Source organism: Oreochromis aureus, linkage group 13, assembly GCF_013358895.1.
Source record: "Oreochromis aureus strain Israel breed Guangdong linkage group 13, ZZ_aureus, whole genome shotgun sequence".
NCBI lineage: Eukaryota > Metazoa > Chordata > Actinopteri > Cichliformes > Cichlidae > Oreochromis > Oreochromis aureus.
In genome coordinates this window covers 17,552,595-17,580,181 of record NC_052954.1, presented here as the reverse complement: position 1 = coordinate 17,580,181, position 27,587 = coordinate 17,552,595, and the positions used below count along the sequence as shown (strand labels likewise).

The window sequence follows — 27,587 nt, the reverse complement described above, 5'->3', positions numbered from 1 at the left end:
AGGATACAATGAGAACTGCTTATGTTTCCTCAGTTTTTCCTCCCTCAATTTCTGATTCATCTTAATACAATGATGTCGTTTGCTTGAGTTGTCTACACTGTAGCATGAACCTTCCTGGAGATGTAATCAAGTTCTGACTTACAAAATCATATTCTAGCACATTCTAGACACTAGTATCTTATGTCTGCCAGCATGAAATGATAATTGCGTGCCTTCCAAAGAAGTAAGGAACTGTCTTCCAGAGAACAAGTGAAAATGTAAAAGAAACACGTGGAATTCTCCAAATCGCGTGGGCTTCACTTAAAAAGTTTAGTATAAAAATAACTTATTTTAAAGAAGTCAAGATAAAGTCTAAAGTTTATTATTTTGCCTCATAGTGCGTGTGCGCTTCGGTGAAAGTGCATGACAGGATGCTGAACTCACTCCATGAACCCAGGTGCTCTGCTTTCAAGTTTTCCTGTCTTGTTTGCCCAGCAGCTGTTTCATCTCAGCGAGTGACCACTTCACAGCTCTGCTGTTTTCTTTCTGGGTGGATTTGTCAGCTGTGATCAAATCAGACTTTTGTTAAGGGTAAACTTTCTGTTCAGACATAGTTGATTACTCTACCCACGTCTCCCAAAGTTGATATGTTTGGATTTAGTCATTAATGCTTTCTTGTTTTTTTACTGGAATGGTTAGTCAATTTCTCAGTTCCCCTGAGAGGCAGTATTCACAAGGGGACTGAGTCAGAGCAAGCCTAAGATCTTAAAAGGGAATCTACAACTGAAGAACATAAGATACCTGACAGATCATATCTTCCCACCAATTAACTTGCACATCAGGAGCAGGTAAAAGTTAATGCTACGCATAACATCACATCTACAGTTTATACCGAGAAAATACAGAATTTGATTAGTTTTCTCATCTGCAGCATCATGCAAGGAGGAGGCAGAAAACAGAGGACAACTTTGTATGTGATGACGTTTTATTGATTCACAGTAATGATGGATGAATGCCTTGTGATTTGTTCTTTAACTGAAATGTGGCTCTGACTCAGACAGTGTCTATCTAACTTTCCTCAAGGAAAGACGTAACAAAGCTTATCACCTTCATACCTTAAATTTTACCTGCAAGATAAACATGTGGGTACAGATTACATTTTGTAAGAGTTGAGCTGACAAAAAAAGGAAAAAAACAAAAAACACAGATCCAGTTTATTTGGTGTCATAATGTATGCATCACAGCTAAAAGCAAACTTAATCACATCATGTTTTTTTAGTTTTTAGATGAGGTCAAAATCCCTGAGAGTACAGCTTTGTAGATAAGCACCACGTGGATCACACTCTCAGCTTTAAAGACAGAATTAAAGCACAACTGGCCGTAGAAAACAATATCCCAGTGCTACGCTTACAGCATGGGTAATAATACAGTAATATGATGAATATACAGCCACTTAAGCTATGGAGTGGCATATAATGTTAAATAACACAGAAAAAGACCATGGTAATATGTCAAAATACACTGTACACAAGCACAAAACAACAGAAAAGCATCAGCAAACAGCAAATTTAGACTTTCCCCCCAAAAATCTCTTTGTTTAGATGGGCATGCATAATTATAACAAAGTTGTAAAGGGCCTTCTTTGTCAAGGAAAAAAAGAGTCCTGGTGAGGATTACGCCAATCTGCTGAAGAAATTAATTAAGTCTGCAGCTGTCTTTATGAGTGACGTGTCTCTTCCACAACATGTCCTGGAATCTGTCCATTAGAAAACCATCTTAATGGGTTTAACCACTAAGCCAGTAAGCCAAACACATCAAACACATTAATGGGTAAAATAACATCATTAACACGTGTTCTATGTTGTAAAGAAAATGTTGTATTATTGTTTGCTGTGCTAAGAGATTCAGCAAAAGTGTACAATACACAGTACGTTTTAGCAGGCCTTCTGTAAGCACAAACAAGACCAGTGTTGAAACATGAACAGGACATTTTATTTCATTTTTTTCTCCCAGACAAACATGTTGTTCTCGTAGGAGAGCTGAAAATGCCAGCTTGTGGTCGCTGTATGGCTGCCTACAAAAAAACGCAGATTTGGTAGTAAAACTGTATGTCTGCTTGAGTCTTTCTCCAAACCCTAATCCCTTTCTGTCTTTCTCCTTTTCTTTTCCATCCTCTCTTTCCCTCACTTGCCAAATCTCTGAGAAAATCTTTTTCTTGCAGCCTATGTAAACACACAAACACAAATTTGTCCCTTTTAAGTAACTACTCCATAGTGTTTCTTTGTAATGTCTTTGCTATAGCCCGAATGTTAACTTTAACAGTAAATCTAACCAAACGTATGCAATTAAAATGCTTTTTATATGCTCTCAAAACCAAGCCTGCCTTCTTGCCTGCCCCAATGCTGTGGTCTTCTCAAACCAGTTTTCTCTCCCATCAGAGAGGGTGGAAGAGGAAAAAAAACACTTTACTGTTACAGTTGTTTTATTAACTAAAATAAAATATATCTACAATTATTCAGCTGTATTATGGGGTCATTCAAATACCAAATACTTTAACAACTGTATAAATGATTTATCCCCTGGTCTAGAAAAACAGCAAAAACATTTTATATAGATTCTAGCTAACAACCTCTTCACTAAGAATGCTGTTTAGGTGTCAATTTCATGAATAAATAAAGTAATAATGTATAGCATAAATAACACATTGAATATGAAAAAACCCTTTGTATTTCACTTTTTGAAATGTAAATATGAAACGATAAAATTCTTAATGGTTAATGAAACAAGAGTGGGGACAAAACTAGAATACTGATGTTTAAAAGATAAAGTGCTTTGTTCCACAAAAATAATCTGACATCTACTCTAGATGAGAGGGACAGCTACACTTCTGTAAAATGCTGATTTTTCTTTAAACCAAAGTAAAAATAATCTGAAAGGAAAACTACCCAGAATGTACCGTTCACCTGAAATATACTGAGGTTAATATAATGACATACAGTATTGTTAAAGAGCACCAATAACACAAGTATTACAAATGATTCAATCCCAAGTTTCTATCATGATATTGGGGAAAATAATTCTAACACACCCATTTTTAGTCTTTTTAGTCCTTACAGCATCGGCTTCCCTGTTGTCTTTGTGGCAGGTTAGTTACAGTGACATGAAGGTCTTTCATGTGTATGTGTTTTCAAAATCTAATTTAAGTTACTAGTAGTCCACATTCACAAAAAATAGTGTAGTTATAATAACAAAAATCTTACTTAACTAGAGTAAAAAACATGTTGACCATCTTTAACCTCCCAACTCTTGTAGTCGGTGAGTTGAGTAGTGTCTCTGCAATGGCTGCTGCTGTGTATTATTATTTCCACATCTTGCAAGGAGATGAGCAGGCACTGTTTTACATATTATTGTGGGTCCTAAAATCCAAAGGGCCTGATGCCATCAACTTAAGCCCACCCTGAGTGGTCCCTGGGCCACATGAGAAGGCCTCCTCCTGGACCCTGGGACAGGCTACAGAAAGTTGTTGGTGATTTGCCTCTGATGCTCAAACAGGTCTTCAGTTTCTGCACTATATGCATCACCTGTAAAGGAACAACATCATTACTAAGAGGTGACAGCTGAAAATTACGGTGAAAAAAACAGAAGGATTTTTAGTACCCTCACCTGCATGGCATCCATACATGTAAGCTCTGTGGCCATCATATTTGCACCGACATCTCATAACATTGTTCATAAAGTCAGACTCAGCCATGTCCAGTGAGGGGTTGACTTCCACCTGCAAAATAAAACGATAATAATGGACGTTATTTATTAGGAAACAGGGCGCACACTTTGGTCTAGTAAAGTGTCCTCAGTAGACCATGTTCGTGGCTAAGGAAGGAACAAGTCTCTTCTCCCCACACATGGGAAAGCAGTTTAAATAAAGAGCAGTTGGATTTAAAATTGAGGGCCTGTTATTAAACTGCACTCGTAGCTGGTATTGTTTTTATAGTCAGTCTGTTTCTCATCTATAAAAAGTTGGATGACTTTTCCATACAGTATTACTATTGTAAGGATAAATACACTATGTGGTACTTTCACATGGACCTAAAGCTGGTAGTCTACAGCTGAATATATACACTGAATAACATGGGGCAGTAAAATGCTTGTGTAATGCAAAGCACGAAATATACTGTTTGACCATCACAGGAATTCTATTGTTTCTTGCTTTTACAACTTGTACAAAAAGATTTAACTGTTTACACAAATTATGGCAACTGGCCATGTAAGAAGCTCTGGAAATTTACAGGAGCCCAAAGCGCCTGCAAGGGAAATCTTCTCTGCTCCTCATGCTGACATTGGAGTGCACAACAAGGGCCTGAAATTAGCCTGAAATTGAAGTCTTTTGCAAAAGAGTAGTTATGCATAAGAATGTTTATGTGTCTGAAATTAGTCTTATTCTGAATGTTGCCATGCACTCTACTAATAGCCTAGTCTGTCATTTGCAGAGCAACTCTGTAACTGCTGATACAACCATTCTCCTAATCTGGTCTGGTGATAATACTGAGACGCCATTTACTGTAATGGTTGCTCTGCAAACTGCTGCACCCACTTTAAGTACAGGTTACAAACTGCTTAAAGCAAGCAAGAAGGCTAACTATACTAAAAAAGGGAGAACCCATCTTAAAAACACAGTGAATGCAGAAAAACTCTCTTAATTTTTCAGTGTAAATTAGAGTGTTGGACCAGAGTGTATGAGGCTTTTGCAGAAGATTGGTTCGGTGACAGAATGCGTTGCTCAGTGAGAAAGTAGCTATAAAAATAAAAACAGGGCAGGAGAAATTCCTTGGTGGTAAATTAGCCGTTCCTAATGGAAGAAGGGAACTAGGTGCTGTTTGACTAAAGGGAGGCACTAGTTAATTTGGGTAAATTGTGTGTTTCATTAGCACTGGGTGGTTCAAGGGCAGGCCTGCTGAATCCTTCTGTAAAGCCCGCGATCTGTAAAGTCAGGCATCATCTGCACTTTACTAGATTAATGAAAGAACACAGCACAGAGGAGCGCTGCTATAAGAGATGTTTGTATTTTTTCCAATTCTGCAGCCTCAGTGAAAAACTCCTTCACAGGTTTTACTTTTTCGTCTCTCTCAGTTAAAATTGGTTCATACCCTTCCATGATGACCTTTGCACTTTCATTGGTTTCTGTCTCTTTCTGTCATTTGATATAACTCAATTTCTGCCTGTTCTATCATGTATTGGCCTTGATTTGCCTCCATACTATGCTACAGCAGTGTGGCACTTAATTACGCCCACTCATCTTACTTAAAATACATATAGTTAACAATTGCCTTTATATATGAGTATGACACATCAATCATGCCGAAATTAAATGAACTCTTCCTAAACAGACAGCAGAACAGTGTTAATTACAAAGACCTAGTGCAACCTCTCAGACAAACTGAGTAACAGCAATAATTATCAAACAGTGAGCTATACTGTAACCAGTCTACCACATCGAGAAGGTAATTGGGAGCATGCTCAGATCTGAAGACTGGTAGATCAGAGGTCTGTACTGAAAAAGGAGGATAATGAGATATGGAGTCCTTGGTGTGTTTTAGACTAGCAGCCACACTGTCTTAATTCGACAAAGAAATGAGAGATACAGGAATGGTTAAGGTGATGACTGTTTAGAAGAAGGTCAGTAGGTTTTACTGAAATAGACAGAAACCACAACCAGCCATGAGGAAATCCACCTTTAAAGCCTGTGAACCTCTCCTAATAAAAGAATCTCTGATCTTGACGAAGCAGTTGAACATTTTAAGATTTAAATGTGATTTTTTTTCTGGAACTTAGAGGAGAACATTATTACTGCACTCATAAAATACTATTCAAAATTCCTAAGCCAACCATTTTCTTTGTATTCTGTTACGAAAATGGGAAATAGGTGCAGCAAGGTATTGAAACGTCCAAAATACAGCATATAAACTAAAAGCATAGGTTGTACAATGAGCACCTTTATTCTTCAACATAGCCTGAATTCTCTTAGCCAAGCTTGCTTATCATTTCTTTAAGTAGTCTTAGTTCTCCAGGATTCTTGAAAGACATTCAAAGCTCTTCTTTGCAGGGTAGCTGCCTTTTGTTCCATTAACTGTACAGATGATCCCAAACTATTGTGATAATTTTGTGGTCTGGAATCTGTTCCATCATGTGTTTTTCTATCCAGGTATACTTTTACTGCATTGGCAGTGTGTTTGAGATCATTGCCATGCTGAAAAATGAAGCTGTTGCCAATCAGATGCTTTCCAGATAGTACTGCATGGTGGATCAATTTCTGATGAGGCTTCAGTAAACAGTAGATGGATCACCTGAATGACCAGATGCTTCTCTCGCGTACTGTGTCAGGTCTTTGCAGGATTTGTTTTTTCTTTTTCTTAAGGACATTGTTTTTAGATACTGTTTATGTGCTTTTTGAACCCGCCACCTCTTCTCCTGTCCTCCACTTGCCCAGATTCCTCAGATTTTTTAAGGACAGACTACACATCATGAGAAGATATGCCAAGTTTTCAGCTAATAAGTTTTTAGGAATCACCTTGTTGGCGCAAAAATATTATTTTATGCCTGTCACATTTTTTTATCATTGGCATTTTACATAGATTCAACAAAGGACATTGGAACATATATGTGCTTTTGAAACAGCCTGCTAGAGACAAAGTGCCTAAAGATATAATCACCTGAAAGTGAGTGGAAAAAGCACTCAAAGTCCAAAGAAAAAGACTTTCAGAAAGCCTAGAGAACTATTGCTCAAGACCACTTTGCAAAATAAGTTTACGAAATGAAGGTTGCTTAAGATTTTTGCACAGTACTCTAAATGTATGCCATACATAATGCAGCCAACAATCACTTAGCTTAGCTTTGAAAACAGAAGCTCGTTAAAGGGCATATTATACAGTATCATGTTTGTTTAATCAGAACAAAAGTATATGTGTAAAAATATCATTGTTATATGAAGATTTTTTTCCAGATTAATTCTCCACCAGTCACCAGAAAGTTGTTGAGAAAACTTAGAAGTCTGCAGTTTGTGCTGACAGTAGTTGCATTTTAACTAAACAGACCTTCTTTTCTAACAGAATAAGCCTATTTCCCTTTACTTTAAAGTGTTTTCTGAAAAGCAAAGTTACTTATATTTCATTTTTCCGGCAATAAAATTTTCCCACATTGGAAAAAGAAAAGGTGACAAATATAAACTTCTGACCTGGAATATGTAGTCTCCTGGCCGTACATCAGTCACGTCAACCCACTGACAGTCGATATCATGGCGATATGTATCCCAGCAGCCCACAGAGATGCCTTGATCACCCATGTTATAGCAGGAAAAGCGTTTCTGGAGGCCTAAAATACACATCAGCAACATTATCAATCACAACATCAAAGCTCATTTAATGCTTGGCACTCCCTGTTATTTTTAAGAGCCTTTAGCTTTCTGAATTGTGCTGGACTGCACACTGTATGAACAATGGGATTTTTCATATGAGCTATTTCATCCATGATATAACAAGTAAATGGAGAGTGAACAAACAACAACAGCGGCAATCTAATACATTAACCACAAAGTAAAAATCTGAATAGCTGTAGCTGAAATATTGATATTAATTTTCTGTCACTAATGGGAAACATTGTGTTTTTTTTGGAAAGGGGGGGTGAATTGTGCTGAAAATTACCATCAGGGCAATATGTGTCCTCCAGACAGAAACTGGCCTTGTGTCCCTCTGCAACCCTCGTGCCATTCAGAGTCAGCAGGTCGTAATGCGTGAACACCTCAATGCTGTGGTAGTGCCTGTGACGACAGATGGGAAAGTCCAGGTGAGAGCGTGTATGTGTGTGTCCGATAATTGAGTGTGTGCATTTACACTTACTGAACACTAGCTCCCTATGGCTTATATCCTTATGACCTCACTGCTTGAACATGAGAGAGGGTGTCACCGTAACACCTCTCACAGAAGCTTATTTTAGTTCTTGCTTGGTTGAAATGTTTATTCATTCTAAATGAATGGCAGGCTTTGAAACGCACATCCATAGCTCTGATATGTTGTAATAAACTGAGGCGGACTTGACTGCATGGTCCTTTGTATTACATCCAACCTGTGGTAGCCGGACGATTGCAACCATCATTTCCACAAACATGCGCTGTAGAAGGGTTCGTGATTTGGGACATCTCACGCAGTCAGCACACTATGCCACCCTCTTCGCTCATCCTGACAGGTTTGAAAGTGCTCTGTTCCTACTGAAAAGAAACTAAGGCCTAGTGACGGACAAAGGCGCTTATGTCTATTGGCCATATTGCATGCTACCTGCCGTGTCCACGGGAATGAGATCACACATCAGTATGTTTTTTTTCCCTGGTAGCAATTGAATGCAATTAAAATAAATATACCTTTAATTACTCAGTGTGTAAGGAGCATTATTCCACATCCATATGTGGAATAAAGAACATGTTTTTGACTAAATATTTCTGACAGCTTGTGAAAACCCAAAACTTAGAATGACCATAAGGGCAACCACAACATCCTACATCCAATTAAGTATTTAAAAGGTTTTTTCCACTCCGTCAACCCACACTCCTAAACAGTAAAGCAATTTTACACCTCTCTTTACTTCTTTTCAGGGATAATATACCTGTGACACTGGTGCCATGTCCAGCTCTCTTTCGATGCTTTGGGTCTGAAATCAGAACGACCCAAATTCATGATGCGGGAGGAGAACCTCAGCAGGCGTCGGTGGCCATAAGGCCAGTTCATCCTGGCAGCAGATGATGACAGACAGTTCTCTTCATTGGCACAGGTCAGAAGATGGAGAGGACGGTCTTCCAGGTAGGCTGTCTCCTGGACCAGCTGGGCATCCACAACAAGGTCAGGCGCCGCTGAAGCAGGTGTAACAGATTATCTTAAGATTCAAACTGAACGAGAAGGGAAGACTGCAGGTAAAAACTGCAACTTACTGTCTGAACAGCTGACCCCAGCAGCCTTTGCTCCGCCTCCACGAGGACAATGGATATGGTTGTTACGACGACACTGTTGAATTGAAAGCTCTGTCCCCACGCAGTGAGTTCCGCTGAGAATCACATCGCTGACACTGGGGTCGCCAGGCCAGTACCAGGTTTCCTGTCAAAGGAAGGGTGTAGAGTTTTCTATCAATAAATAGTATCATAGTCATCATTTCCCAGTCATTGTTGAAGTTAATGAAGGGGCTGTGACTATGGATTGGTCTCTACGTGTTCATTTATTTCTCATCAATACCTTAAGACACTGCAGATTAGATTTTGATAAATCTTAGAGGAAAGATGGCTCTGACCACTTTACTCTGACATTTTCAAAATTAAACTAATTGGGTTAGAAGTGGGAGTGCTTCGTTGTCCTTTTAGAACATTTCAGATACTGATGACAATACTTTGGCAAAAGTTGGTTGCACTATAAAAAGAGATCAAAATAACCTGTTATGTTTGTCAAGGGGATAGTTACCTGATGAGCACTGGCAGCAAAGCCCAAGCCCAGCTGTCTGCATACCACCATGGCCTCGGTTATGCCCCAGTTCTCACTACAGACATAGCCCCAGCGTTTACGACCCCCAACCTCCATCAACACCTCTACACGGCCTTCTGATGGGACTCTACCACCAGCAAGCCGCACCTTGAAATCCATTGAATTAAAAGAATTAAGTGGATGATGTGCTATAAGTGAAAGCTAATAAACTCATGAACTGTGATGGTATAGATTTCATACCATCTTTTCTGTGCCTGTTTTAGGAACGTTGCAGCGTACTGAGGCATCCTGGCTGTGTTTGAATGTCCATGGTTGGACTTCCTGGAAGTAGCAGTCTAGAATAGAGTGTTCCAGCCCAGTACACTGAACATTGTTCATATGGATAGGCCCTGTACCTGCATAGAAAGGAGGAGATTTATTAGATTTAAAAAAAATGATGCATCACAAAAATGAGAACAAATGAAAACCCAAAAGGCATGGGCATAACTGAAGGGTAATATCCCTTGTGACTGTCTGAGGCCACCCACCACAGATGCAATGGCATTACGAGACTCTGTCATGCAAAAGAGCGCAAACACATAAAACCGAGGTTCACTATTCCTTTCATATGAAAAAGCTTCCTCTATGTTAGCATCAAACCAACAATGAAAAGTTCCTATCAGTCATGACAAAATGCTTCTGCAAGCCAAGCAGCAGCACAACCAACATCTACTTTGGGCATCTGTCACACCTCATTACCACCATTCTTTTGATTTAGGAACAACAACGACTACTACATTGTGTGGAGTCCACCACCCTGGGTGAGCAAAAAAGCAAAAGCTATGTCAGCATTATAAAGGATTCAGACAAGGATTTGTTTGCTATTAAAACCCAGATAATCTTTAAACAACATAGGAAAATGCAAAAGTTTTTAGGGAAACAGCTGGTGTGATAATGATGATAGGATATCAACAAACTATGGCTTCTGTGTTTTCCTAAAACACAAAGCACAAACTGTAAACTGAGAAATGAAGTAGCATTGAAATAAACACAACCAAACCACACAAACTATGGGAAAAACAAAACCAAGAAAAAGGGCGTAAAAGAAGATAGTTGGGACCAGATTGCAGCCCAACCAAATATGTCTCTGTGTTGGTTTTGGTAGATTGTAGGCCTGCTTCCATACTGGTCACCATGCGTGGGTTCATATGGATGAAAAAGACATATCTAAACCACTTCTACCTCTATCTGCATGGTAAAGGCCACAAACTAGAGCCAAAATCCCACTGTTTAACGTATCAGGACAAACACAGGGGGCCCATTTAAAGCAAAATGAACAGTGACAAAATCTATTTAAACCTTAGTTTGGGAAATCCACAAAAGCTTAAAATAAATTCCAAGAAAGCCACATGCACTCTGCATCCACACAAATACACACAACCACTGAGAGTGTTACTAAACTCTTTGTGCTCCCACTGTGTAGACTATAGTACACAAACATTATACACTGGGTGTACGGTACCAAGTGCAAGACGGGAAACAAAACTGGTTAAGGATCATCAATTATAATCACATTAAAGATCTCTAATCATCTAAATTTAAGATAAAGCACAACTACAACCGGCGCCATCATCACCATCATCATTAGAGCCAACAAGTAACAAAAATACTGCATCCTCAAAGACACATTTGCGTGCCAGCGCACACACAGACACAAACTTAGACACACACAACTGTAAATTCGTTATTGATTGTATGTATTAATTATTAACGACACAGTCACATGACTGATCAAGCTCTAACAACAAATCAGAATGACTGCTTTTCTACACCAGAATCAGCTGAGCTGTCACAGTTTTTACAGCAGCAGTGCTTAGGTTAAATGAGACCAAGTCCTAATCTTCCCTACTGCATGAAAATGGCTGGATATGTACGTACTTCACGGGTAAAATTACACAGTAAAAATAACAATGTTGGTTAAGAAAGGAAATAGAAACATTGTCCCTGTAATTTAACTCACTGATGATGATGATAAATGTAATGATGATGGGAGTTAAAGAGCTTGCGGGTGGAGCCTGAAGAGAACCTTTCGTCTCTTATATTCTGCCGAATAATTAAAACATGAACACAAGCATAAAATATCTAGGTTGGAGCGGATACATCTATGAGAGCAATAATGAGACATAATATAAATGTGGTATCTTAAATTTAGTCTATACAAGAAAGAGCTGGGTTAATATGTAATTATGACTGGCATATGCCAAAGATCATTTGAAGAGATTAGAAAATTGACTTTTGGGGATGGAAAGAGCATAATATCAGTTACATTCTTGTTGAGTATAGTGCAAATAGTTGGTTAGTGGTTACAAGGGAAACCCTGTTCTTGTCCTCTCTGAAATTAAACTCAATTTTAGGAACAGTTAAATGTGTGTAATGTTTTTCTTTCCATGGAATGTCTCTCTCTCTTTCTCTCTCTATTCCTGCCAAAAGACTTTTTTCCCCAGTAAAATGCAACAGTCATTTAAATTTCTGCATAGATTTGCTTGCTTATTTGAAATTAAATGGCACAAGCAAACTTGCACCAAGACCGGCACGTTTTATTTTTTACATTTATGTTGATATCTGGATTTCAAGGTTAGTTAGAAGATGGCATCTCACTAATCCAGCTGGGATATTCTATGTCTGTATACTATAAAGGCCATTTAATATGTGCAAGCAAGCGTTTCAACAAATCTGATAAGTGAGGCCACATTCAGAGGCAGAACATCTGACTGGTGCACTGCACTCTGTAATCAGCCAGTCAACTCGACCACAGCCTTTATCACATTATCACATTTGATCATCATAAATAAAGTCGTGCTCTCCTGTGGGGTCCTGCTGGCAAAAAGATATGACAGAAATGATGAGGAATTTTTTTGTGTGCATTAAAGATGTATATGTATAGGTATGTTGGCAAAAGTAAACATGTTTTACACAAAATTACATTGAAAACAGATGTGTTGCTCCTGTGAGGGTTTATATATCTACGAGTCTAATTAGGCGTTTTCAAATGACATTTAGGCTAGTATGTATATGTCCTTTGAGCACCAGGGAAATCGGGTAATAAATATGACAAGCTGAACTTGTCAAAAGCAATCTGAGAGTGCTTTGAATATTGAGTACTTTAGGACTGGGGGCATGACGCTTTCCAAATTCACTCTTAGCCGATCATATCACTGCTATTGTTCTAAAACCGCCAAGTGAGCTAAACAAGGCGCAGCCAGCTGGTCTGATGCATATAAAAGAAGTATGGTTTATCTGTAGCAGCCTGGTGCATATTGGATATACTTTATTCGAGGTTAATATACTGGACAGCAGAGTGTAATTGCACTATCCTATCGTGTATCACTTCTGACAATGATCGCTTCAGCTTTATCGTGCTACTTTCAAACGACTTCAGGTTTCAAGAAATCAGTGACATTATATTATCAGTGCTCCAACTTTATCCACATAAAGCATTATTCTTTGATTGTAATTAACTTAAGTGACACGGTTAACTGACATTTTATATTTGCATTTTAAAAAAGATTTTAAAAGTCTAGAGGCAAAGTAGTTATAACGCTTTCCTGATGATTAACAGAGACTCAAATATGGCAGTTGACTCCCACAAAGATACATCATTGTTTTTCCTGAAATTATGCCAAAATGCCAGCACAATGCATTTGGCGGCCTCCAGAATGAACTTTCCACCTACTGACGTCTCTACAAGAGCAAATCTGAAGGTCAAGATAATATCTCCTCGTAAAGCTTTCTGCTCTGGTCATTGCATAGCCACAAAAAAAAAAAAACAGGGTTGCAAGTGTGTGAGTGAATCACCAACTATAGAAACCAACTCACAGAAGTAAAATATAACATATATGTAGAGTACATGTAAGAAGAATACATCTACCAATTCTGAGGCATATTTATTTTTTTAAACCTAATTTAAAATTTTCAGCTACTGCGTTTTTCTGTCAGTTATGATTGCAATAGTTTCTCTCTCCCTGTGTGTTTGTGTATGTGTGCAATGAATAGGAGAGCCACGTGAAGTGAATCCGAGTAAAAAACATTGTAACACTGTGGTTAAATAAATGAAACCCCACTGAGATAGAAAACTGACAAATTATACACCTCTGTCTATCCTAGACATATGACTTTGAAGCCTGGCCAAATAACTGATTGAAACCAGACAACAATGTGTACACAAACTAATGCAACAGCAATCTGAGGAAAGCCAAAAAAACCTGATTTTAGTTCTTTAAGGTAACACAAATGCCAATTCAAGAGGTAATAGGGTATAAGAGGCACGTAAACCACATAAAAATTTGCTTTTTGTGATCAACTGAACAGCTAGACCATCATCCCACATTTAATCTCCATCAGCAAGATTAGAGACTACTCCCTACCATGTGGCATGGGGAAGCTGTTCTCACATCTCGTAAGGGTGGGGTCACCACTGGCGCAGCTGGGTACTGACTGCGTCTGTGTGTGTCATCAAAGCTGGACATTTGAAATTAAAGCAAAAAGACCACAGCTCTCAGTAAGTGAATGAAAAGCTTGCTTGAATCTAGCAAGATTATGTCTCTGGCTTTAGTATCAAATGCCAATATAAACTACTATGGCTTATAGCATTTCATTTTGTGAGTGAGTGTGTGTCTACGCACACATGCATATGCTGTTTGGGCAGCTGGAAGCCCTGGCACAGGACTCACATAATCACAGCTGGAGATACTGCAATCAACACATTTGCAGCTTCACAAGGCAACATACACAGACAGACAAACACACATGCCCACACATTATCTGATCAGTCAGAGCAGACGGGTGCGGCGTCTATGGTAAACAAAAGATAAGCAAAAGGCTGAAAAGTCTCCCTGTCTTCTCTGGAATACCATGACGCATGATAAACACATTCAAGCATCCAAATTATATGGTCAGAATGACTACATTAAAAGTGGAGTTTTCCAGAATGTTTAATGAAAGTCTGTGCTTTGGGCAACAGCAATTTCTAGTCTTACCTTGACCCATAAAGGCTCCATGCAGGGCATCTTTGGCAGTACCAAAGCCCAGTTCCCTGCACACAACACTAGCTGCTGTTCTGTCCCACAAGTGATCTACGATAGTCCCCCATTTTCCATCACGGAGCACCTCCACACGCCCCTCTCCCAGTCTGGGGCCCGCCTTGAGACGAACAGGCTGTACACAGCAACAAAGGGAGAATAAAAATCAGTTTACTAAGACAACTACATGATTGTGCGAATGTAGATACAAATTCTTAGCCTTACCACAACTGGATAGGGCGCTTGGGGTCTTCCTGAAGAGATGCGAGCAAACTGAGGTCCTGGTACACACTTGACCACTGCGTGTCTCCCATTTTTACAAGGGGTAGGACTCCGGGGGATTGACAGCTGAGCATGGCACTCTGAGAGACTGTTCTCAGTGCCTATACAATGAACTTTCTCTACCCAAAATCCTTTCTTTTTTGCCATGAGACTCAGTCTGCAAAGAACAGAAAGTAAACTGTAGGTAACATATTCTTAAAGATACTAACAATTTGGTTTTAATTTGTTAGCGTTTCTTAATGATATTAAGTAGTAGTAATTCCTGTATAGTTAATACAGGAATGTTGCTATAAAATTGCACATTTGTAGATAAGAAAGAAAGGGTGAAAAGGGTCATTTTATTACCTTGTTGAAGGATCTTCAACCTTGGTATCCCATATTTTCCTGTAAAAGAACAGAACCGAAACAGACATGATCAGGACTGTCTGTTTTCTGAGGTTGACACTCACACACACCTGGACCAATTTGAATATCATCTGCTGGTTTTTGTTTCTATCTAATCCGAAGTGTTTTCAGCACAGAGAGCAGTAACAAACACTTAAAACACCAACTTCATTTTTACTAGAAAAGTAGCCTTACTGGGCTACTTGAAATGAACCATGCAGCTGCAAATATAACTTCTGCACATAAATCAGGAACAAATTTAGCATGTGGCTTTGTGGTGAGTGTAAAGTTAGATATATTGATAGTAATGACTAGTACAGTTTAACAAAGTACAATCCTTGTCCTTTTTCAGGAACCTCACTTTCCATCTCTCTGTATATATTCAGTAGGATGTATTTCTTTCCTGAATGTGGGCTGTTTGCTATTTACCAAGTGTACTCTGTTTATGTTTAGAGCCTGTGTAATAGCATGTTCTGTACCCACCAACATAAATATGTGTTCAACAAAAATGTTCAGGGTAATTTTTATCTAAATTACACACTTTTACATTAAATAAACTAACACAGACTTTCTGACTTTCGGAACAAGCAATGCTGCTTAGCGGAGATTTACGCAATGACGCCAAGATGTGAGCTATAAAGAGATTAAAGAAATAACAAAAAAACAAAAAAAATTAGATATTGTGATCTATGGTGTTAATCTCCAAAACCACACTAGGGAAAAAAAGCATGCCATCCAACATCTGTGAAGAAGAACATTTCTTAAAAAACATGCTTTGACCAAGCACGATATATAAACAAAACCTCTGGCACTACCCTACGCTGAATGTCCAAGAAATGTAAGATCAAAACAGAGATTTATGTTCCAACTAGGCTGGCTGAATTGGGAGAGCGGTGGAGAGGAAAGCTGTCTGTTCTCTTGGCAGACACACAGTGCACACATGCCAAACAGATCATACCAGGGCATCCTCCAACCACTGCAAACTGCATGCACCATTACCAACATTCACATCAATTACACCAAAACACTCACAGATATACATGGCACAATCGCACTGACATTTTTATTTTATAAATCTGGACAAGTGGCTTAAGTTTTTATTAAAGTAAGATTAATATTCTTCAGTCAGGAAAAAAGGGGTCATCAAACCACCCTGTACAGTGGAAACACACACACACACACACACACACACACAATACCAATTTCAATATGTATGTTTTTTTGATAGTCACACACTGAAGAAACTAAAACACACTCCAGTTCTGATTCGAGTGGTGTTCCCATTTAAAGAAACAAACACATCGAAGATCTAAGGATATCTGTATGAAAGTAAAGGCAGGTCAATATTTTTATTTCAGACATGAAACTCTAGACATTCTGGGAAAGTTATAAGAGACAAACCATAAAAAAAGCAAACAAACTGAGGATAGTGGAATAAAGAAAGTCGTTTTTAGTGACATGATGTGATGCTGATGGTTGAGTGAAGTCATGGGCTGCTGATTTTACACTTTCCAGAATCACATAATAACTTGTTTCTTGATGCTATAAGTAGTAAGTGGGCAATGAGACCTAAAAATATAAACAATCCTTCAAAAAGTATTTCAGTATAAATAACATGTTTTTATTTCAGGAATCATTCAACGTGTGTTTTGAAATTCGCAGATATATCTCAACTCTTAAACCAGTCCTTCTCTATGCCCCATTTGAAGCATAAATGCAAAAACGAACATCTGTAAAAGATTTTTCAGTTGCATAAATAGCCTTGCCCTGATACATAACTACATGAAAAATATATCAAACAAAAAACCCATAAAGGCATTGTTTTAACTAATGTGCATAGCTTAAAATAAAGCCCTATATATTGTCATGCATCTTACTGTAACTTGGAATTGGCTCATTGCATTAAAATTTAACACTTAAACTTTACAGTCTCTTGAATTACACTTGTAAAACATTTTAAATGTGTCTACCATGTGGCTTTATAGTACCATAAGATAGACAGCGAGGAACAGCTACACACTCATTTTCACATGAGGCAAACATGTCTGTGACTTGTTTGTGACCTCACCACAGACAAATCAGCTAACCATTTACCCTCTTCAGAAGCCAACAGGACTACTACTTATACTATAAATGATACCTTTAGGTATTTTATTTAACTGAATTACAGCACTGTTTGCCATGCTAAAATCAAGCACAATGAAAGCCATAAACACATTGTTAAATACATAAAAAGAAATAATGAAATGTAACTAAAATATGAGGGGATAGGAGCTGTATGAAAGTATATCTGAGCTATCTGAACAGACACCCCCAGTATTCACTTGTTTTTCACCTCAACAGCATTCATCAGCCAAATAGTGTGTCCAGCACTTGTTGTGGAAAAGAACAGAAGTTAATTATAGGGAGTCTACACCTGCTTGTTAAAAAAGACATGCATTACATCACTGTTTGGGTTTTATCAGCTTTACACTGCTCAGCAGTGATATTAGGTCGTTTCTACATCTTCCGATGCTACATTACAACAGAATTATATATAAATGACATTTTGTTTTACATCAGATAAATTTTAAAAACCAGTATTGGCAAAAAAATAAATAACTAATAATAATCAAACTTGCTTACATCCATTTTTTTCAGCAAAGATCTACCTTAAAGTGGACACGAAAGAAAAGTGAAAAAAAGATTTAAAGTAGAATTACACAGAACAGAAATGGATGCAATTATTATAATTAAAAATAAATAATATAAAGAGAATGTATATAAACCAATATGAGATATTAAAGAACATTTTTGACCTACTTTGAGTGGCTATGGTAGAAAATCTTGCTTGTGAAACAGTTGCTAGGCCCAAGTGAAGTGATAAAAATGCCTATGATTCAAGCCCTTTTTAAAAACCACCTTTCACAGTCTGTTCCAAGCCACAAAATAGCCACTGGCATGCACACAGAAATAAAAAGATGGGAAAATAAATTAGAGGGAAGAGCACTGAAGAAGATCAGACAGACATCAGACAGGAAAACTAAATTTGGTCAAAGAAAATGTCACCCAAAAGCCTGAAAATGATACGTTCGTCATAAGAAAATTTTAACTGAAACATAATTAAACATAAAGTCCCCAGTTAAGTCCCCAAATCTCTATGGTGACAGAGGAAGACAGACAGCTGCTGACACAGCAGGCAGCGCTGCAAACTGCAGCTGTAATTGGCTATATTTCACACGAGCAAGCGAAAATCTGGCTCGTCTGACTGCTGCTCTCCGTCTTTCTCTCCATCCGCTCTTCTCTTGTTACTCTCTGCCTCCATCCTTGCCATCTCTGTCTCACTCTCTCTCACACACAGCTATAATTGGGGGTGTTTTTTCACCCTCAGCAGAATCCCTGGAGAGCTTTGGTCCTGACCAACTTGTAATTATAGCATCTTCAGAATTTCATCCAAGTGACACAGGAAGAGTCATGGCAGGGTCTGGAATTTCTAAGAATGGACAGAAAAACTTGGCAAGAAAGCTTGGCTTTGTTCGAACCATGCAGTACAAGCCTACGCTTTTTTGGCAAGTGAAAGATGTTACATGAACGCTTAACAACCAAATTGTTTTTCTATGACTCTTCTGGCTATCATGATTGTAATTAGAGTACAAAGTGGCAATTTAAGTCAAGTCAAAAGTGCAACCGTACATTTACCCCTAAGTCCAGTCTGAAACAGAATGAACATTTTTGCTTGCATTCTTCTGGATGTTATTTTGTAACCTCACATTTAACACATTCAGATTTTAGAAACCAAGTCTGTTAAACAACTTTCTTATATGACTTGGAACAAAGACACTCAGGCAAATGTATTTGAAACAGCCTGAAGTCAAAAACACATGTTAAAGAGGGAACAAACATGCTTCTGTGGAGACAGAAAACAGGTACAGATTTGGAAACAAACACATCATCATGGTTCGGACTAATATAGCGCCTGAGGCTTAAGCAAAACCCCTGGTCATACCCAGGAAGGACAAACCCAGATGTATCACAGCCACTTCCATGACAGAGCCTTATAATTTATACACACAATAAAAGAATTCAAGATATTGGCTTACAGTACTTTTTGCTGAACATTAAGGTAAACAGTATTGTGCACTTTGTTGTGGCTTTGGTCAGATACTAAAAGAGCAGGAAGAGTCCTGTTATTTAAGCTCCTTTTACTTGACCTTAGAAGATTCAAAAACAACATCTTAAAAAAGACAGTGAGCATATTCCCCTGAAGATGTCAATAAAAGCCCTTCAAGCTACAACAGCCCTGTCCTCCACTGGTATATCAATCTTCCTGGTAAGCAGCCAAATCACCTCTATTTGAACCATACAAATATATCCACCTAATTCCCCTAAACAAGGACCTGTGCTACACATTTCAGTGTTTTATACCTGTACTGTGAATCTGTACTGCATAAGAAAATCAAGCAGATGCATGAAAAGCACCACACCTGCAATGCGGGGAAGCTGTGCTCTAATAAATGATCCTGTACAGACCGTGTACAGAGTCGGGCTCAGCTGTTAAACAACAGCTTATTCGGAGGGACTTTTATTACTGAAGATATGACGCCATACGATCGCCTCCTCCAACAGTAGAATCAGGTTATAGCTTCACTGTGTTCCCAATAACACACAAGTTCAACAGAGATGGCGTAATTCAAGGGCAATGCAGAAATACTTTCAGAGTGGCTGCACTCCAATAGTTTGTCAAGTCAATAAAAACTCAGAAAAGTCTATAAAACAAATCAACTTCCCTTTAACAGTTACAGCATTTCAGAAGCATGAGGGTTGTAGTACCTACAGCAGATGTTGCGGTCTGTCACCAGTTGAGTCAGAGTAACCTGAGCCAGTAGAGGGACGGAACAGCTAAACTGGGAATCATCTATAGATGGCAGGTTTCCACAAGCAAGATCCACCTGGATCCATCTTCCACAAAGGGTCAAACACCATTCATTCTCAGAACAGCAGTGGAGAAATGCTCTGCTAATATGTGGTCCTCCCGTGGTTTACAACGCAAAGAGTCCCAAAAACCACTGCTGAGGGTTTTTTTTTTTTTTCCAACAAAGAGGATGCGGGCCAAAGGGGCAAAAAGAGACATGCTCATTGGGACAATGACAGTATGCACATGCTCATACTGAACCTTAACCATATTTTAAGTATGGTTTTTAAGTTAAATTCCTTCATGTTAAAAGTCAGTGAGATGAGTTCAACACCATTCATTATTCATGTGTGTGCATCCGTCTTGTACTTTGTTACCTGGCTTAAAAACTGTGTCTGCCAAACTGACATAAAACTGCAACAAATATCTTCATTTGTCTGTGTTTTTTTTCTTTCATTGACTGAAAAATCAAACTGAGTAAAATGAAAAGCTTAAGCACTGTCATGACATAAAAAGTAGCAAAGAACACATTGAGAAGTTGTTCTTTTCTGTTTCTCAGTAATAAAGAAACACAATCCCCAGCCCATCCATTTTCTCAACAAACTCTATTTAAGGGTCTCTGGGGGCCTGGAGCCTTTCCCAGCTGCCATAGAGCGAAGTACACACAGGACAGATTTCCAGTGTATCGCAGAGCTAACAAACACACAGGGAAGACAACCAGTCACATTCACACCTATGGCTTTTGGACTGCCAGAATAACCGAAGTCTATGCAGGCAGAACATGCAAACTCCAGACAGGGAGGCCCCAGCTGGCCAGTGGATTCATCCCTATCCCTACTTGCTGTGAGACAACAGCACTGTGTTTTTTACTTATCCTTTTAGAAGTTATTTTCAGAGCTCTGTGATATTTTCCTAGTTTTAGTGTGAGTTGTATTTATAAAGTGTTCTTGTACCATTACTTAAATGAAATTAAACACAAATGAATGCAGAGGTTTCCATGCTTCTAAAGTAATGCACTAAAAGAGGCATTGTTTTTTGTAGATGTACCAAACTTTCAGTGCTGGAAAACATTAAAAAAAGTAATTATAACCATAGTACACACATATACGTACTCACACACACTGGCAGCAAGTCACACATGCTTTTTCTGTGGTGGCATGTAAAAGTAAAGAAAAGCATGGCTTACTTAAGCCCACAGAGATCCCCCTGCCAGAAAGACAAGTCACTCCACACATACCATCATCCTGCTCTCCAAAAGCGACCTCTGTCTCACACATAGTATCGATGGGACAGTTAAGAGCACAATCAGCAGTGATATTGCACCTCTGCATTGGAATCTAAAAGTTAAAGTAGAGCTGTTTGTCTGTGAGCTGCAGGCTGAAGATGGTATCAGAAGGAGAAAGGGAGTGAGAGGCAATGAGGTGTGCAGAGGTGATTTGCCTAGAGAGAGGGGTAGAGAAAGGGCAGTAGAGAGGAGTAAGGGATCCCCTTTATCATCATCCTGAGGCTGAGGAAAGAAGAGGTGGGGGGGGGCTGAGGGACATGGGAAAGCAGTGGCTGGGGGAGGAAGATAAGCCCAAAGCAAGACCTTTAACTGCGGTGCTGCTGCTGCTGCTGTTTGGTTTTTTTTCGTTTTTATCCATTCTTCACAATGTGTTTGTAGTCATTTAACAGTCAGATGAATGGCATAGCATGTTGCCCTTCTGAACTACAGTCAACAGCCCAGTGTTTTGCAATCTAATAACCTGGCCTCATAAAAGTGGATTGTATTGCTGTCAGTGCAGCTAGTGAGAAAGATTCATACTTACTTATATGTTCTCACATTGTGCTGAGTAGCCTCTGGAAAGCCAAGCATCCCACACACAACCCGGCTGCTATTGAGACTCCAGCCCTTGTCGCAAACTTGTCTCCATCTCCCAGCATGCTTCACTTCCACCACACCCTCTGTCATAAGGCTCTTCTTCTTTGTAGACATGAGGATGGGGCGAAGACGGACCTCCTCAATTCGCACCTTACTTTGCCTCTTAGGGAATACAAATGTCACAACTGTTACATATTTTTCTACAAATAATGCAGTAATTAGCCAGACATTAACTGTTGTACCTGATAGTGGTGGTGATGATGATGGGGTCTTTGGAACCTGGGAACCTCATATGGATGTCCATTTCCATAATATCCATACCCTGGTTGCCCACGGGTGTCCACAAGCCCCTGCCATTGAGGTGCAGTATTACCATTAGGCCTTGGAGCAGTGGTGTGGGCTCTGCTGGCTGGCTGACTCACCACCCTACGCTCAGGGGTGCACACAACCCCCAAATCTTCAGAGTGTTTGCAGTCATTCACTCCCCAACCGTTGTGTTTGCAGTCCTTCAAGGACTTCTCTGAGCCGTCACAGCGTACATTATCCATCCATATTGGGCCTTGAAAAAGAATAAACAATGCAAAACTTGATTCACTCAGACTTTCATTGATCAAGTAACGGATTGGCCGATGCATCTAAACATCAGCCAGAATCACTTCTTAAATACCTAACGCTTGACTTTTAGTGCTACGCTGATTTAGGGTTGCACCTTAGTGGCGTGTTTAGCAGTAGATACACAGTATTTTACAAGGCAGAGTGCTGTAGATCCTGCTCCCTGAATCCACTCAACTCTTTAATTTGGATTTAAAAGCAGCAGTAAAGAATGTCCATAAACCATGGCAAGTGTTGCACAACTCTGGCAAGCAAATGCTGTCATTATTCTAAAACAAATGCCCTTTTTCAGCCCATATATTTGCTCTGCCGGCCTGCCAGGCAACCTTAACGAGATGTAGATTCCAATCCCACAACGAGTTATCTTTGTCACTTTATGATGTTAGTTATTTTGAATGTCTTAATTGGCTGCCTTTTCATGAAGCCATACAGTTGTGAGCCAAGCACACTGTACTGTGGAAGTTTTGGAGTAGACAGGTTAGTGGCTGCCTGCCACTACAATAAATCTTAATTGTTAAGCTATACCCACCAGTTACTCTGTACACCTTTGCTCTCTATTCTATTCTACCTTGCTAGTACCAGCTTGGACCGACTTTTTCCCTAAAAACAGTCTTAATTCTTAGTGGCATAGTTTCAACAAAGTGCTGGAAATATTCTCCACAGATTTTGGTCCATATTGACATGATAGCATCATACAGCTGCTGCAGATTTGTCGGCTGTGCATCCTTTATGAGAATCTCTTGTTCAACCACATACCAATGGTACTCTTTTGGATTGGGATATGGTGAGGTGTGGAGGGCATTCGAGTACACTGAACACACTGTCTTGTTCAAGAAAGAGCTTTGAAATATAGCAGATCATCATGCTGAATACAGGCATCAGGAGATAGAGACACTGTGGTTATAAAGGGATAGACTTGGTTGGCAACCATATTTGAGTAGACTGTGCCTTTTCAGTGATATTCAATTGGTACAAAGTATTCCAGGAAAATATGCCCATTGCACCACCATCAGCATAAATTGTTGATACAAGACAGGGCGGAGCCTTACTTTAATGTTCTCTATGTCAGTTTACAACCACCAATATGTGAATTTTGCAGCAGAACTTGAGACTTGTCAAACTAGTACACACGTTTTCAATCTTCCATTTTCCAATTTTGGTGAGCGTGTGCAAAATGTAGCCTCGGTCTCCTTTTCTTAGCTGACATGAGAGGCACCTGGTGTGGCCTTCTGCTGCATTAGCCCATCTGCTTCATGATTTGGCATGTTGAGCATTGAGAGATGCTCTTCTGCATACATCAGTTGTACAGCTATAAGTAGTCTGGTTATTGTCTTCTAACCTCTGGTGTCAGCAAGACATTTTTATGCGGAGAACTATTGTTCATTGGACATTTTACATTTTTTGGACCATTAGCTGTAAAACCCAAAGATGGCAGTATGGATAAATTCCAGTAGATTAGCAGTTTCTGAAATACTCAGACTAGTTACCATGCCACATTCAAAACTACTTAAATCACATTTCTTCCCCAATCTTCCTGACTATGTCTACATGTCTAAAAGCACCATGTTCCTGCTATGTGGTTGGGTCATTTTGCATTTGTCCTAATAAAAAGTTGAAAATATTATTACATTGTTAAAACAATTAATGAAGTATGACAGTAAGTTAGCTGGCATAGACGCTAAATTGTCTGTGTAATAATAACTGTTCGCTCTGTTTAAACTGTCAAAATTTCAAACCCAGTCAGAGCCCCCCGCAACATATAGTTTGGATTTTCTTGACAAGACTAAACTGAGAGTTCGCCTTTCTTCGGTAAAAAATGCTGACTGCCAAAGAAGACTCCACGGTAACTTCATACAGGGAGTGCTCTCACCCGTTCCTTCTCCATACTGTGCGCTGTGAGCCCACGTTAAGCCACCTTCGAACCCCAGTTCACGGCACACGACGTTGGCGAGCTTGATGTCCACCTCATCGTCGCAGACGGTCCCCCAAGTGTTGTTGTGCAACACCTCCACGCGCCCTTCGTGCGCTTGTCGCGCGAAGGTGCCTGCCAAGCGGACCTTGAGAGCTGGTGCGCGAGACACTCTGCGCTGAGATGCTGTAGTCCTCCGAGGTTCGGCGCGAGCGGGACAGGAAAGGGACAGGAGCACAAGGAGGAAGAGGCTGAACGATAGACTGCAGGCCATTACTGACTCAGAAGATGAGGTCTGTAGATAAAAATTGAAAAACGTTATTTATTTTGTTCAACTTTTCATAAATTGCCATTCGAACTATGCCATGAAACAATGTAACTGGCTTGCCAGTAATTATAAAGTCAAGGGCCAGTTCTTATCAACTGTCTGAAGTTCATCTTAAAATTAGCAAAATACCATTATTTAAGACTCTTTAAAAAAAAAAATACTAGGGTATTACCGCCTTTAGACTACTGAGTAATTCTCTTAAACACAAGTCACAGCCAACCAGACGATAGCACGAGAGGCCTGGATATTAAACAGACCAACGGTGACATCCTCTGGACAAAATCTTTCATGTAGTTTACTCTCGGATGCTACCAGTGTGTTCCTCTCTGTTATCACATCAAGAAATGAATTAGGCTCAGACACAGTTAACATTGCAGTGGTAACTTATCTGCTGACAATCAGAGATAGAGGCTGACTTGTTTTGGCGTTCCACATTTAGATTTTAGTCACCGCATAAATCTTATAGTGATGCAATGGAAGACAGAGTACATAAAACGAGTACTTTGCACTCATGTCAGACACAGGCATATAATTAGAGATGCACTTTTGTATGACAGTTCACGTAAATAAACATTCCCCAAGGCTAACTAACCAGACAGAAACATGTGGCAGGTTTAAACTGGAAGTTGACAAGTGTCAAAGCCAAACAAGAGCACAGTGGGGGCAAAAAGTGAAACACTAAATCACTGAAGGCCACAGGAAAGCACTAAAGACCAAAAAAATGTTTAGTGGATATTAAAAACTTACAAAAAATGCAGTTAGGAATGTTTAAACTTCTTTAAATCCAAAGCTAGAAGACATAAAAAGTATCCACTTTATGTTAAAGAAATTCTAACAGAGTAAAAGAACTTGTGCCAAAGTTTTATCTCGTAAAACACCTGTTACACTTGATGTCAGATGTGCCTGAATTAAAATGAAATTAACAAGTGAGAAGCCTGTAAACATTGAAAAATAATAATGATAATAATGAGAAGGTAAAATGAAGGATCACTCACCTTGCAGACAGCAAATGTAGTGGTGGGTGTCACTTACAAGGGGAGAGTGACTGAGTGAAGGAGTGTGCCTACTAAAGGCTTTCCTCAATCCTCCTTTCTTCCCTCCTCCCTATATTCCTCCCTGCCTCCCTCCTCCTGGGTACATTTCAGTCTGGGCTTCATTCTTTGAGATATATGTATGTATGTATGTATATATGTTGTTTTTACGTTTTTAATATCCACTTGATTTCTCCTGGCTGACATTTGTGTATAACTGTGAATGAATACTCTGAAGCACTGCTGAATAAGCGCTGAGATAAAACATTGTGTTCGTCATAGACAAATTAATCTGTAGGTAAATATTTCAGAAATTTGTCACCAACACCCACAGTGTCATCAATTTCAAGACACATTATTTAATACAAAATTGACTTTATATATATCCACAATCCTATTTTCATTAATTTATCTACTATTTTCTTTTTTTTGTCCCTTTATATTTTGTACACTCTGATAGGCTGATGGTGTTTTACACAACTGTACCCTCACGATGTTACACAAGTTTAGGGTGAAATGTAAATGTAGCCAACAGGAAGGACTCTGGATCCAGAATAGTTTCAGACATCAAGTTCCAAGTGTCTTAAAGAAGCTCCCTATACCACAGGGTAGATATTTCCTTGTTGAGATGGCCACAAACCACCAAATCTAAAATAGTCCCAGCTCTACCGTACCCATGGCAAACGTGACTGATGAGAATACGCCATACCACCCTTGCCCAGGAGTGTGTTACTATAGTCTAACCTATCATCATGGTGTAGAAAGCATAAAGCTTTACCTCATCAGTGTAGATCCAGAAGAAAGGGGAAAATGTTCCGCTTATGGCTTTTAAACACTTCATGGTCGGTCCTGATTTGGGTTTAGGTTTCTTCCACATGTGTACTATAGGTTTGCAGGTTTGAAACCTGTTTATTTATTTCTAGAGTCACTTTTGGGAAGATTGGGGATAAATTTAGCTGTATGGAAATTTTTAGCCTTGAGGTGTTTTGTTGATAAACCCTTTTTCAGTTTTCAAGTAAACGTTGGTGGGCATGTTTTCGAGGGCAGCAAGGTTTATTCATAGACATGAAAAATTTCAGTTATAACAGGGGGGTTAGGAACCAAAACATCAAGCTCAACCGTAAAAAACACTTCGCCGTATGCAGATTTCCAACAAACTCAAAAGGATTCACACGTTCCTTACAGTGTGCGCCTATTCATGTGTGCACATGTAACCATTGACGCTATAATTGAAATGTTTGTGTGTGCTAGAGATGGTGTGACTGGGTGGCGAAATGGAGGTCCCTCCCTGACTGGTAAACCCGAACAGGAAGAGCAGACCCCCTATTAGCGGGGCCAAATCAGAGGGACCTCCAAGGCCGACAGAGACGAAAAAGAGACGTAAAAGAAGAAAAGGAAAGAGGAAATAGGGGTTTGCTTAGGTTAAAAAAAAAAACTCGCTGCTGAGCGCGGCTTCCTTTCATTATAATTTATGATGCATGATTGCATATCAGACTAATTAAACCAGACTAGACAGGTGTCCCTCCCTATGTGCCAATACTTTCATTGGGGGTGTGTGCTAGTGAGAGTGTTACACAGCTCTCATAGGACTATGAATATTTGAGCAAAGCAGGTCTCTGTGGCAGAGCACTCTCTCTCTCCCTTCACCTCTCTAATTACAGCGACCGAGTCGGCTCTGCCCTTACCCACAATCTGTGGAGGCATGAAATAAATACATGCTCTCCAACAATAAACAAGTGCC

The 27,587-nt window shown here is 39.4% G+C and overlaps 1 protein-coding gene across 1 annotated transcript; it reads right to left on the bottom strand.

Moving 5' to 3' along the window:
• Window positions 1-956: 956 nt before the first annotated feature.
• On the bottom strand, window positions 957-25,843 carry loxl4 (lysyl oxidase-like 4). The gene is made up of 15 exons (XM_031737130.2): window positions 25,811-25,843; window positions 24,449-24,782; window positions 22,209-22,525; window positions 21,914-22,128; window positions 15,176-15,214; window positions 14,774-14,987; window positions 14,507-14,684; window positions 9,732-9,886; window positions 9,471-9,638; window positions 8,951-9,113; window positions 8,629-8,872; window positions 7,674-7,789; window positions 7,208-7,344; window positions 3,643-3,754; window positions 957-3,560 (listed from the first exon to the last, which is right to left on the bottom strand). The coding sequence occupies exons 2-15, from the start codon at window positions 24,759-24,761 to the stop codon at window positions 3,490-3,492; spliced, it is 2,442 nt and encodes an 813-aa protein (XP_031592990.1). The 5' UTR covers window positions 24,762-24,782; window positions 25,811-25,843; the 3' UTR covers window positions 957-3,489.
• Window positions 25,844-27,587: the final 1,744 nt, after the last annotated feature.

Excerpts from the sequence above, each read along its gene's own strand:
- loxl4 (XM_031737130.2), bottom strand. The coding sequence starts at position 24,761 with ATGGCCTGCAGTCTATCGTTCAGCCTCTTCCTCCTTGTGCTCCTGTCC. Across the intron at positions 22,526-24,448 it reads ACAGTATGGAGAAGGAACGG|GCCCAATATGGATGGATAAT; the intron begins GTGAGAGCACTC and ends TTCTTTTTCAAG. Across the intron at positions 14,685-14,773 it reads AAGCGCCCTATCCAGTTGTG|CCTGTTCGTCTCAAGGCGGG; the intron begins GTAAGGCTAAGA and ends TGCTGTGTACAG.